Source organism: Rana temporaria, chromosome 10, assembly GCF_905171775.1.
Source record: "Rana temporaria chromosome 10, aRanTem1.1, whole genome shotgun sequence".
Lineage (NCBI taxonomy): Eukaryota > Metazoa > Chordata > Amphibia > Anura > Ranidae > Rana > Rana temporaria.
In genome coordinates, this window is record NC_053498.1 from 2,508,249 (window position 1) to 2,522,190 (window position 13,942).

The 13,942-nt window shown below is 53.4% G+C and overlaps 1 protein-coding gene across 2 annotated transcripts in view; it reads right to left on the minus strand.

Moving 5' to 3' along the window:
- The window catches only part of CROCC (ciliary rootlet coiled-coil, rootletin), a gene marked incomplete at its 3' end in the record, with an annotated part of 72,394 nt that overhangs the window by 14,537 nt on the left and 43,915 nt on the right, over positions 1-13,942 (minus strand). For both annotated transcript variants that reach the window (XM_040326730.1, XM_040326729.1), the window contains 9 exon segments: positions 345-514; positions 3,079-3,206; positions 4,350-4,543; positions 4,632-4,862; positions 5,079-5,225; positions 6,538-6,682; positions 8,160-8,342; positions 9,354-9,553; positions 10,889-11,134. In XM_040326730.1, coding sequence (XP_040182664.1) covers positions 345-514; positions 3,079-3,206; positions 4,350-4,543; positions 4,632-4,862; positions 5,079-5,225; positions 6,538-6,682; positions 8,160-8,342; positions 9,354-9,553; positions 10,889-11,134 — 1,644 coding nt within the window.

A 13,942-nucleotide genomic window follows, 5' to 3' on the forward strand; every position in this document is an offset into this window, starting at 1 on the left:
TGTAGTGTAGTAATCAGTGTAGTAATCCAGTACAGTGTAGTAGTGTAGTGTAGTGTAGTGTAGTAGTGTAGTGTAGTGTAGTAATCAGTGTAGTAATCGGTGTAGTGTAGTGTAGTAGACGGTGTAGTGTAGTGTAGTAATCAGTGTAGTAATCAGTGTAGTAATCAGTGTAGTGTAGTAATCCAGTGTAGTGTATAGGGGAGGGTCTGAAAATCTTTTTGTTTACTGTCCGTGTCCCCACTAAGGTCCCCGCTCCATCCTCACTTCCTGTGTGGCCCCCAGGACACCCCTATCTCCATATGGACTGATCTGGAAGGTTGGGGAACATAAGAGGAAATAGAAACCTTCTCCCTCAGCAGGCGTTCCATGTCCTCCTCATGAGCTTCGTGTTCGCTCTTCAGGGCGCTGTGAGCTTCCTTCTCCGCCTGGACCAGCTGCAGGCTGAGGGCCTCCTTGTCCCGCTCCAGTTTGGTGACCTCGGCCTCCAATTGTCGGCGCAAAGAGACGACCTCCGCTGCGGGAAGAGAAAAGAGCCGATTACTGGCGGAGCACAAGAGCCCCCCCCCAAATATTATCTTATTCTTCTAGAAGGCAGAGACGTTCTCATCACACATAGGTAGGAGAACACACCGGTACATTCCATGACTCGGGAGGAGAGGACACGGGCCATAGACCCCGAGATGTCTCCAAGCAATGAATGAGAAGGGTGACAACAACAACAAGGCCAACAGAAATGTGCCAGCAGGCCCAACAATAACGAGAGTCAACAGAACCAACTCCGAGTGCTGCTACAAGAACCTCGCGGCTGAAGGCTGCATCTGCAGAGGTTTGGGCATCCACCTGGCAGAACTTGGAGAAGGTTTGAACCAGTGGCGTCGCTAGGGGGTGGCTATTGGGGGCTATAGCCCCGTATCTGGGGCCCATAGCCCCGAGTCTCTTGCCGCAGGGGTCCCTGCCTAAACAGCGGGCCATGGCCTCTCTGCAGCTGGTCTGCAGGTGCCGGTGGGCGGGAAGGACTGCAGGAGAGACATCATCTCTCGCCGCCCACCCTGCATCACAGCTCTTTCGCACTCACAGCGCAGGCCTCTTCAATGTCGGATGTGCGGCGGGGAGCAGCGAGATGACATCATCTCTCACTGTCTGTCCCGCATTACCGCTCTCCTGCCCTCACTCAGAACTAAATGGACCAGTACTGCCGTCCTGCCACCAATGCAGCGACAATCTACATCTGGATTGCAGCCTCTGTGCCCATCAAACGCAGCCACTGTGCCCATCAAATGCAGCCAGTTTCCCCCCCCATCAAATGCAGCCAGTTTCCCCCCCCCCCATCAAATGCAGCCAGTTTCCCCCCCCATCAAATGCAGCCAGTTCCCCCCCATCAAATGCAGCCAGTTCCCCCCCATCAAATGCAGCCAGTTCCCCCCCCCCCATCAAATGCAGCCAGTTCCCCCCCCATCAAATGCAGCCAGTTCCCCCCCCATCAAATGCAACCAGTTTCCCCCCATCAAATGCAACCAGTTTCCCCCCATCAAATGCAACCAGTTTCCCCCCATCAAATGCAACCAGTTTCCCCCATCAAATGTAACCAGTTTCCCCCATCAAATTCAGCCAGTTTCCCCCTCAAATGCAGCCAGTTTCTCCCTTCAAATGCAGCCAGTTTCTCCCTTCAAATGCAGCCAGTTTCCCCCTCAAATGCAGCCAGTTTCCCCCTTCAAATGCAGCCAGTTTCTCCCTTCAAATGCAGCCAGTTTCTCCCTTCAAATGCAGCCAGTTTCCCCCTCAAATGCAGCCAGTTTCCCCCTTCAAATGCAGCCAGTTTCCCCCTTCAAATGCAGCCAGTTTCCCCCTTCAAATGCAGCCAGTTTCCCCCTTCAAATGCAGCCAGTTTCCCCCTTCAAATGCAGCCAGTTTCCCCCTTCAAATGCAGCCACTGTGCCCATCAAATGCAACCAGTTTCCCCCTCAAATGCAGCCAGTTTCCCCATCAAATGCAGCCAGTTTCCCCATCAAATGCAGCCAGTTTCCCCATCAAATGCAGCCAGTTTCCCCATCAAAGGCAGCCAGTTTCCCCATCAAATGCAGCCAGTTTCCCCCTTCAAATGCAGCCAGTTTCCCCATCAAAGGCAGCCAGTTTCCCCATCAAAGGCAGCCAGTTTCCCCATCAAATGCAGCCAGTTTCCCCCTCAAATGCAGCCAGTTTCCCCATCAAATGCAGCCAGTTTCCCCCATCAAATGCAGCCAGTTTCCCCCATCAAATGCAGCCAGTTTCCCCATCAAATGCAGCCAGTTTCCCCCTCAAATGCAGCCAGTTTGCCCCAATCAAATGCAATGCATGAAGCTATCTATTGGAGATTGACGGGTGCAGGAGAGAGGTGGCGGCGCTCCTGCGCCCACTATAGACGCACCGCCACTGCAAGTGACTATCCACATCTGGTGCCAGGTGACAGTTGCAAGCGACTATCCACATCTGGTGCCAGGCGACGGTTGCAAGTGGCGAGCTGCATCTGGTGGCAGGAGATGTGGCAAGTGACACACTCGGGGCTCCCACTGATTCGGCATTATGGTGAGTTGAACCACTTCATTATATATTACAATGTAACAATAGAAACAATGCGCTTCAATCACCCTGACACCATATCAACCATGGTGCCGTGATAATTGAAGCGCCAACACCAGCCATTGCCCACGAAAAACTGCTTACCACCCGCGTGCCACCCCGGGCCTGCAAAAAAGGTTGGCGATCGCTGCTATGGGCTCTTAGCCCCAGATCTTTTGCAGACCTAGCAACGCCCATGGTGCCCACGGTTATTTTTAATGCGGAGTACCGAGTGCCAACATAACGTTGCAGGTTCTCCTGAACGTGTATCTGTAAGAGGCATTGTCCATCATCGGGTGGCAGCCTGACTGGTATCATCCTATATATTACAAGTACTCTTTATCACAAGGCTGCAGCTGTACAATCTCACAGCCTGACCTATCATGTTACTCTGCCAGTGCTGCTAAACCCACGTAGCTGCCAACACAATTCCTGCCAGCTTCGGTCCTGCAGCCTGCATTCTGTTCAGAATTGGGTCCGTACCTTGCAGAGCCTCCTTAGCCAGCCGCAGACTCCGATTCTCGGCCTCCAGCTGCTCCTTTCGGGACGTGACGTGGGTCAGTTGTTGCTGCACATCAAAGAGCGTCGTCTCCAGAGACTCCTTGTCTGTCCTGTGGAGGAATAGAACAGAGCGCTATAGATGCCGGTATAGAGGAGAAGAGGAACGGAGCTCTATAGATGCCGGTATGGAGGAGAAGAGGAACGGAGCTCTATAGATGCCGGTATGGAGGAGAAGAGGGACAGAGCTCTATAGATGCCGGTATAGAGGAGAAGAGGGACGGAGCTCTATAGATGCCGGTATGGAGGAGAAGAGGGACAGAGCTCTACAGATGCCGGTATGGAGGAGAAGAGGGACAGAGCTCTATAGATGCCGGTATAGAGGAGAAGAGGGACGGAGCTCTATAGATGCTGGTATAGAGGAGAAGAGGGACAGAGCTCTATAGATGCCGGTATGGAGGAGAAGAGGGACAGAGCTGTACAGATGACAGAGGAGAAGAGGGACAGAGCTCTATAGATGCCGGTATAGAGGAGAAGAGGGACGGAGCTCTATAGGATGCCGGTATGGAGGAGAAGAGGGACAGAGCTCTATAGATGCCGGTATGGAGGAGAAGAGGGACAGAGCTCTATAGATGCCGGTATGGAGGAGAAGAGGGACAGAGCTGTACAGATGACAGAGGAGAAGAGGGACAGAGCTCTAAAGATGCCAGTATAGAGGAAAAGAGGGACAGGGCTCTATAGATGCCGGTATGGAGGAGAAGAGGGGACTTTACTAAACTTAGGTATGTAAAACATAGACTTCTGCCAGCAGGGGCCGTGAGAGCCACACAATAGGTGACAAAGCGCCACAGGCTAGGTTTCAAGGGTCTAGAGCGGTGGTCTCCAAAGTGTGGTCCTGGGGCCGGACGTAACCCTTTGCTTGCCTTTCTCTGGCCCTTGGGACACTATTCCTCCCACTGATGGAGACGCTATTCTGCCAACCGACACCAACAATGGGGCTCCATTTCTCCCACCAACAACAGGACGCTAGTCATTCCAATGATACCAACAATGGGACACCATTCCCTCCCCTCAATACCAAAATGTGGTGAAGTTTATTCCCACTGGTGGCAAGGAAAATTTCCACCAACGCTGGCCACAGTTCGTGGAAATTTTGGAGACCCCTGGTCTAGAGGAACCACCAACCATTTTCATTCTCCCATGCTGCATCGTGGGACTATAGGTGATATTCTGGAGACGGAAGTGTTTATTGTTACCTTAGAGCAGCTATTTCTTCTGACTGCGTTCGGTTCTCGCGCTCGCACGCGGTGAGCTGCACCACCAGGTTGCCCTTGTCCTTCATCAGAACCTCCTTCTCTCTGGAGCCCCGGAGGAGACTCTCACTATACTGCTCCACCTCCTTCCGGCTCTGCACCAGCTCCTCGCTCAGAGAGTTCCTGTGCCGTGTTACCTGCAGGGGCAGTAGTGGGAGAATGAGCATTGGGGGGGGGGTACCCCTTCCCACTTATTCAGCCTTTCCCATAGTCCCCGGTTCTCACCTGCCCCAGCTGCTCCTGAAAATGCGCTTTCTCCTTTCGGAGGGATTGGAGCTCCTGAAGGAGTTTCTCGCCCGTTTGCTCCATGGCCTGCAGGGAGTTATCCAGGCCGTAACGCTCTGTGTCCAGCTCCAGCTTTTCCTGCTCCAGCCGCACTAGCTCATCCCGAATGGAGGCCTTCTCTTGCTCCACCTCGTGCTTCTGCCCACGCAAGGTGGAGCGGTCTTCCTCCAGCTGCAGAAGGAATACACAAATGTGTTAATTCTTGGATACTCTTGAGAGCAAAATGTACTGTGCCCACCAGGATCTCATCAAGTCCCTTCCCCCTGAGACTTGCCACCCCTGCAGATACCAGTCTGGGTAGTCATACACTGTATACATAATAGTGGATACATCATAGTCATCTCATCAGTGATAAGCCTACTGACCCCACTGTGGTGTGAGCGGTACCTGAGCGATGAACTTGTTCAGCTCCATCTTGTCATGGGCCAGACTCTCGTTCAATGCACTCATCTTGGATAAAGCATCTCGCAGGGTGGCCTCCTCTGTCCTCTGCCGGTTGAGTGCCAACTCCAGCTCAGCCCGGCTGGTCTCGGCCTGGTGGGAAGAAAAGGAGATATACTGGAGCTATAGCTGTGCAATCCACCCCTTGTTGGTCTCATTAAGGAGATATACTGAAGCTATAGCTGTGCAATCCTCCCCTTGTTGGTCTCATTGAGGAGATATACTGGAGCTATAGCTGTGCAATCCACCCCTTGTTGGTCTCAGGAGATATACTGGAGCTATAGCTGTGCAATCCTCCCCTTGTTGGTCTCAGGAGATATACTGGAGCTATAGCTGTGCTATCCACCCCTCGTTGGTCTCATTAAGGAGATATACCAGAGCTATAGCTGTGCAATCCTCCCCTTGTTGGTCTCAGGAGATATACTGGAGCTATATCTGTGCAATCCACCCCTCGTTGGTCTCATTAAGGAGATATACCAGAGCTATATCTGTGCAATCCTCCCCTTGTTGGTCTCATTAAGGAGATATACTGGAGCTATATCTGTGCAATCCACCCCTCGTTGGTCTCATTAAGGAGATATACTGGAGCTATAGCTGTGCAATCCTCCCCTTGTTGGTCCCATTAAGGAGATATACTGGAGCTATATCTGTGCAATCCACCCCTTGTTGGTCTCAGGAGACATACTGGAGCTATAGCTGTGCAATCCACCCCTCGTTGGTCTCATTAAGGAGATATACCAGAGCTATATCTGTGCAATCCACCCCTCGTTGGTCTCATTAAGGAGATATACTGGAGCTATAGCTGTGCAATCCTCCCCTTATTGGTCTCATTAAGGAGATATACTGGAGCTATATCTATGCAATCCACCCCTTGTTGGTCTCAGGAAATATAGTGGAGCTATAGCTGTGCAATCCACCCCTCGTTGGTCTCATTAAGGCGATATACCAGAGCTATATCTGTGCAATCCACCCCTTGTTGGTCTCATTAAGGAGATATACTGAAACTATAGCTGTGCAATCCTCCCCTTGTTGGTCTCATTGAGGAGATATACTGAAGCTATAGTTGTGCAATCCACCCCCTGTTGGTCTCATTGAGGAGATATACTGGAGCCATATCTGTGCAATCCTCCCCTTGTTGGTCTGTTTCATCTGAGGGAAATCCTGAAAACATGACCTGTTGGTGCGCCTTGAGGACTGGAACTGAAAAACACTGGTCTAGATGTCACTGTGACCTGGAAGAAGCCATGTGACCAGTGAAACCATCCTCCATGCTTCATCCAGGTCACCGAGTCACTAAGCAGTGGAAAGCCGTGTCATTATATCATCTTATCCGCTGCTCACTGACAGGAAATCGGCCTCTTGGGGGATTAGGAAAAGCGCGTTCTCTGTAAGGCGGAAATCTCACCTTAGAGAGGGCCTGGGAAATGTCAGCCTTCTCCGCGTCAGACACTTCCTTCTCCAGGCTGGACTGCTGCAGAGCTTCCTTCACCACTACCAGCTCCTTCCGTAGTGTGGACAGCTTCACCTCCAACTGCTCCTGGGCCTTGTGCCTGCAGATCCAAGGGGTACAATGCATTACATGAGGGCCTTGTGCCTGCAGATCCAGGGGGGTACAATGCATTACATGAGGGCCTGTGCCTGCAGATCCAGGGGGGTACAATGCATTACATGAGGGCCTGTGCCTGCAGATCCAGGGGGGTACAATGCATTACATGAGGGCCTGTGACTACAGATCCAGGGGGGTACAATGCATTACATGAGGGCCTGTGCCTGCAGATCCAGGGGGTACAATGCATTACATGAGGGCCTGTGCCTGCAGATCCAGGGGGGTACAATGCAATACATGAGGGCCTGTGCCTGCAGATCCAGGGGGTACAATGCATTACATGAGGGTCTGTGCCTGCAGATCCAGGGGGTACAATGCATTACATGAAGGCTGTGCCTGCAGATCCAGGGGGGTACAATGCATTACATGAGGGCCTGTGCCTGCAGATCCAGGGGGTACAATGCATTACATGAGGGCCTGTGACTACAGATCCAGGGGGGTACAATGCATTACATGAGGACCTGTGCCTGCAGATCCAGGGGGGTACAATGCATTACATGAGGGCCTTGTGCCTGCAGATCCAGGGGGGTACAATGCATTACATGAAGGTCTGTGCCTGCAGATCCAGGGGGGTACAATGTATTACATGAGGGCCTTGTGCCTGCAGATCCAGGGGGGTACAATGCATTACATGAGGGCCTTGTGCCTACAGATCCAGGGGGGTACAATGCATTACATGAGTGCCTTGTGCCTACAGATCCAGGGGGGTACAATGCATTACATGAGGGTCTGTGCCTGCAGGTCCAGCGGGTACAATGTATTACATGAGGGCCCGTGCCTGCAGATCCAGGGGGGTACAATGCATTACATGAAGGTCTGTGCCTGCAGATCCAGGGGGGTACAATGCATTACATGAAGGTCTGTGCCTGCAGATCCAGGGGGTACAATGCATTACATGAAGGTCTGTTCCTGCAGATCCAGGGGGTACAATGCATTACATGAAGGTCTGTGCCTGCAGATCCAGGGGGGTACAATGCATTACATGAGGGCCTGTGCCTGCAGATCCAGGGGGGTACAATGCATTACATGAGGGCCTGTGCCTGCAGATCCAGGGGGGTACAATGCATTACATGAGGGCCCATGCCTGCAGATCCAGGGGGGTACAATGCATTACATGAGGGCCTTGTGCCTACAGATCCAGGGGGGTACAATGCATTACATGAGTGCCTTGTGCCTACAGATCCAGGGGGTACAATGCATTACATGAAGGTCTGTGCCTGCAGATCCAGGGGGGTACAATGCATTACATGAGGGCCTGTGCCTGCAGATCCAGGGGGGTACAATGCATTACATGAAGGTCTGTGCCTGCAGATCCAGGGGGGTACAATGTATTACACGAGGGCCTGTGCCTGCAGATCCAGGGGGTACAATGCATTACATGAGGGCCTGTGCCTGCAGATCCTCGTAATTTTCCCGCTCACCCTCTCTCCACCTCGCGCAGCACCCTGCTGCGGTCCTGGCAGGTGTCCTCCTTCTCCTCTTGCAGGAGGTCTCTCTGCCGCTGCAGGTCGCTGTTGGCTAGCTGCAGTTTCTCCGCCTCCTGTCGCTGCGTCTCCTGCTGTTCCTGAAGATTCTGGATGTTCCGTTCCAGCGCAGAACGCTCACTGCAACACAGACAGGAGCGCCATCAATGCCGGGTCACACGCCACATACAACGCCGGCTCACACGCCACATACAACGCCGGCTCACACGCCACATACAACGCCGCCTCACACGCCACATACAACGCCGGCTCACACTCCACATACAACGCCGGCTCACACGCCACATACAACGCCGGGTCACACTCCACATACAACGCCGGGTCACCGCCACATACAACGCCGGCTCACACGCCACATACAACGCCGGGTCACATTCCACATACAACGCCGGCTCACACGCCACATACAACGCCGGGTCACACTCCACATACAACGCCGGGTCACCGCCACATACAACGCCGGCTCACACGCCACATACAACGCCGGGTCACACTCCACATACAACGCCGGGTCACATTCCACATACAACGCCGGGTCACACGCCACATACAACGCCGGGTCACACTCCACATACAATGACGGGTCACACGCCACATACAACGCCGGGTCACACTCCACATACAACGCCGGGTCACACTCCACATACAACGCCGGGTCACACGCCACATACAACGCCGGGTCACACTCCACATACAACGCCGGGTCACACGCCACATACAACGCCGGGTCACACGCCACATACAACGCCGGGTCACACGCCACATACAACGCCGGGTCACACGCCACATACAACGCCGGGTCACACGCCACATACAACGCCGGGTCACACGCCACATACAACGCCGGGTCACACGCCACATACAACGCCGGGTCACACGCCACATACAACGCCGGGTCACACGCCACATACAACGCCGGGTCACACGCCACATACAACGCCGGGTCACACTCCACATACAACGCCGGGCACATACAACGCCGGGTCACACTCCACATACAACGCCGGGTCACACTCCACATACAACGCCGGGTCACACGCCACATACAACGCCGGGTCACACGCCACATACAACGCCGGGTCACACTTGTGTAATTGTTCTTATCTCAGCACCCTGTGGGCGTGTCTGTACCTGTTGATCTGCTCGAGGTTGTTGCGCAGTCTGCAGACGGTGCGCTCGGCGTCGTCCTTGGCAACGCTGGTAATGTCCAGCTCTTGCTGCGTTTGGGCGATTTTCTGCTCCAGGGCGTGTCGCTCGTCCTCGCCGTCGCTCAGCTGTTTGCGCAGCGCACCGACCGTCTCCTGTCCGGTCTCCAGACGCCCTCGCAGTTCCTGTGACGATAGACATTGGACGTTCCTCACTCCAGTATAGAGAACTCTCCTCCAACCAGGACAAGGGGGGGGGGGGCGCCCTGCTGAGCACTGTGGTGTCATGTGGGGGGGGGGGAGATTGAGGGGGATTTGTGTTGGGAGGGGCCATTTGGGGGTCGGCAGGGGGCTAGAGTTGCTAGGAGTGGTGATTTAGGGGAATTTGTGTTGGGAGGGCGAATGGGAGGGAAGAGGATTTGTGCTAGGAGGGGGGGGGGGGGGATTTGTTCTCGAAGAGGCGATTTGGTGAAGGGAGGAGGAGAATGGTGCTAGGAGGGGAATTTTTTTGTTGGGGGGGGGGGGGGGATGTCGGAGGTTGTGCTAAGAGGGGGGGTTGGAGTGCACGGGAGAGGATGTGTACTCAGAGTGGAAATTTGAGGGGGTAGAGGATTTATGCTAAGTGGGGGTGATTTTTTTGGAGGGAGGGGCATTTGTGTTGGAGGGGATCTGGGGGATGGGAAGCAAAGTCTTGTGCTGGGAGAGGGGATTTCAACAGGGGCGCGGATTTGTGTTAGGAGGGGCAATTTGGGGGGTTTGTGCTAGAAGAGGTGATATGGTCAAGAGGGGAGGAGAATGGTACTAGGAGGGGACATTTTTGTTTGGGGGGGGGGGGTGCATCTGTGCTAGGAAGGGAAATTTGGGAGGGGGGTGGATTTGTGCTAGAAGGGGGGTTTGGAGTGCAGGGGAGAGGATGTGTACTTGGAGGGGAAATTTGAGAGGGTAGAGGATTTGTGATAAGTGGGGTGATTTTTTTGGGGAGAGGCATTTGTGTTGGGGGGGGGGGAGATCTGGGGGATGGGAAGCAAAGATGTGTGCTGGGAGGGGGGATTTCAACAGGGGCGCAGATTTGTGCTAGGAGGGGAAATTTGGAGGGTATGTGCTAGAAGAGGTGATATGGTGAAGGGGGGGGGGGAATGGTGCTAGGAGGGGAAATTTTTGTTCGGGAGGGGGCTGCATCTGTGCTAGGAGGGGGGATTTGGGGTGTGGATTTGTGCTAGGAGGGGGGATTTGGGGTGTGGATTTGTGCTAGGAGGGGGGATTTGGGGTGGAGGGGAGAGGATGTGTACTAAGAGGGGAAATTTGAGGGGCAGGGGATTTGTGCTAGGTGGGGTGACTTTTTTTGGGGGGGGGGGGCATTTGTGTTGGGGGAATTTGGGGGAAGATGGGGGGCAGAAATTTGTGCTGGGAGGGGGATTCCAGCAGGGGGGGGGGGGTGGATTTGTACTGGGGGGAATTTATGCTCTTAAATCTTGAGGGGGGGGGTGCAGTTTGGCGTGCTCTCCCGGAGCTCCCACTTACCTGCACTTGCAGCTGTCTCCTCTGTACAGCGGAGTGCACGGCGGAGAGTGCCGAGTCCCGGAACGCCGGGGACAGGCTGCGTCTTGGCGAGGAGCTGCGGTGCGGGGAAGAGCGGCGGATGGGGGAGGAGGTGCGCAGGCTGCTGGAGAGACCCCTCAGGCTGAGCCCCGGACCCTCGCTCTCTATGAACTCCGACGTCCTGTCGCTGGAGATCTGCAGGCCGCTGTCCGCGTCGCTCAGCACCGCCTGCCGGACAATTCCAAGGAGAGCAAAAAACATTCAAATAAAAAAAAAGACAAAAATCAATATTCCTGGAGAACCGCCTCTCCCGAGATTATAACCCCTCCCCCGAGATTATAACCCCTCCCCCGAGATTATAACCCCTCCCCCACGGAACCCTTCTACTGGGATTAGCCAAAGAGATTTAATTATACTGAATTTTACAGAATAGAAAGGTAGGTAAGTGGAAAGAGAGCGCTGGATGACACCAATGATGGGACACTATTCCTCCCACTGACACCAATGATGGGACACTATTCCTCCCACTGACACCAATGATGGGACACTATTCCCCCCCACTGACACCAATGATGGGACACTATTCCTCCCACTGACACCAATGATGGGACACTATTCCTCTCACTGATACCAATGATGGGACACCATTCCTCCCACTGACACCAATGATGGGACACTATTCCCCCCACTGACACCAATGATGGGACACTATTCCCCCCACTGACACCAATGATGGGGCACTATTCCTCCCACTGACGGGGACACTATTCCTCCCACTGACACCAATGATGGGACGCTATTCCTCCCACTGACACCAATGAAGGGACACTATTCCTCCCACTGACACCAATGATGGGACACTATTCCTCCAACGGACACCAATGATGGGGCACTATTCCTCCCACTGACACCAATGATGGGACACTATTCCTTCTACTGACACCAATGATGGGACACTATTCCCCCCACTGACACCAATGATGGGACACTATTCCTCCCACTGACACCAATGATGGGACACTATTCCTCCCACTGACACCAATGATGGGACACTATTCCCCCCACTGACACCAATGATGGGGCACTATTCTTCCCACTGATACCAATGATGGGACACTATTCCTCCCACTGATACCAATGATGGGCCACTATTCCTCCCACTGACACCAATGATGGGACACTATTCCTCCCACTGACACCAATGATGGGACACTATTCCTCCCACTGACACCAATGATGGGACACTATTCCTCCCACTGACACCAATGATGGGACACTATTCCTCCCACTGACACCAATGATGGGGCACTATTCCTCCCACTGACACCAATGATGGGACACTATTCCTCCCACTGACACCAATGATGGGACACTATTCCTCCCACTGACACCAATGATGGGACACTATTCCCCCCACTGACACCAATGATGGGACACTATTTCTCTCACTGACACCAATGATGGGACACTATTCCTCCCACTGACACCAATGATGGGACACTATTCCCCCCCACTGACACCAATGATGGGACACTATTCCTCCCACTGACACCAATGATGGGACACTATTCCTCTCACTGATACCAATGATGGGACACCATTCCTCCCACTGACACCAATGATGGGACACTATTCCCCCCACTGACACCAATGATGGGACACTATTCCCCCCACTGACACCAATGATGGGGCACTATTCCTCCCACTGACGGGGACACTATTCCTCCCACTGACACCAATGATGGGACGCTATTCCTCCCACTGACACCAATGAAGGGACACTATTCCTCCCACTGACACCAATGATGGGACACTATTCCTCCAACGGACACCAATGATGGGGCACTATTCCTCCCACTGACACCAATGATGGGACACTATTCCTTCTACTGACACCAATGATGGGACACTATTCCCCCCACTGACACCAATGATGGGACACTATTCCTCCCACTGACACCAATGATGGGACACTATTCCTCCCACTGACACCAATGATGGGACACTATTCCCCCCACTGACACCAATGATGGGGCACTATTCTTCCCACTGATACCAATGATGGGCCACTATTCCTCCCACTGATACCAATGATGGGCCACTATTCCTCCCACTGACACCAATGATGGGACACTATTCCTCCCACTGACACCAATGATGGGACACTATTCCTCCCACTGACACCAATGATGGGACACTATTCCTCCCACTGACACCAATGATGGGACACTATTCCTCCCACTGACACCAATGATGGGGCACTATTCCTCCCACTGACACCAATGATGGGACACTATTCCTCCCACTGACACCAATGATGGGACACTATTCCTCCCACTGACACCAATGATGGGACACTATTCCCCCCACTGACACCAATGATGGGACACTATTTCTCTCACTGACACCAATGATGGGACACTATTCCTCCCACTGACACCAATGATAGGACACTATTCCTCCCACTGACACCAATGATGGGACACTATTCCTCCCACTGACACCAATGTTGGGACACTATTCCTCCCACTGACACCAATGATGGGACACTATTCCTCCCACTGACACCAATGATGGGACACTATTCCCCCCCACTGACACCAATGATGGGACACTATTCCTCCCACTGACACCAATGATGGGACACTATTCCTCCCACTGATACCAATGATGGGACACTATTCCCCCCACTGACACCAATGATGGGACACTATTCCTCCCACTGACACCAATGATGGGACACTATTCCTCCCACTGACACCAATGATGGGACACTATTCCTCCCACTGACACCAATGATGGGACACTATTCCTCCCACTGACACCAATGATGGGACACTATTCCTCCCACTGACACCAATGATGGGACACTATTCCTCCCACTGACACCAATGATGGGACACTATTCCTCCCACCGATACCCAATTAAAACACATTTTTGTTTCTATATGTAGCTGGTGTCCCGCATCTTGCTTGGTTCGCCGCCGAGTGGACACAGCCTCCTGAGGGGCAGAGCATCCCTGACAGCTCCTGCAG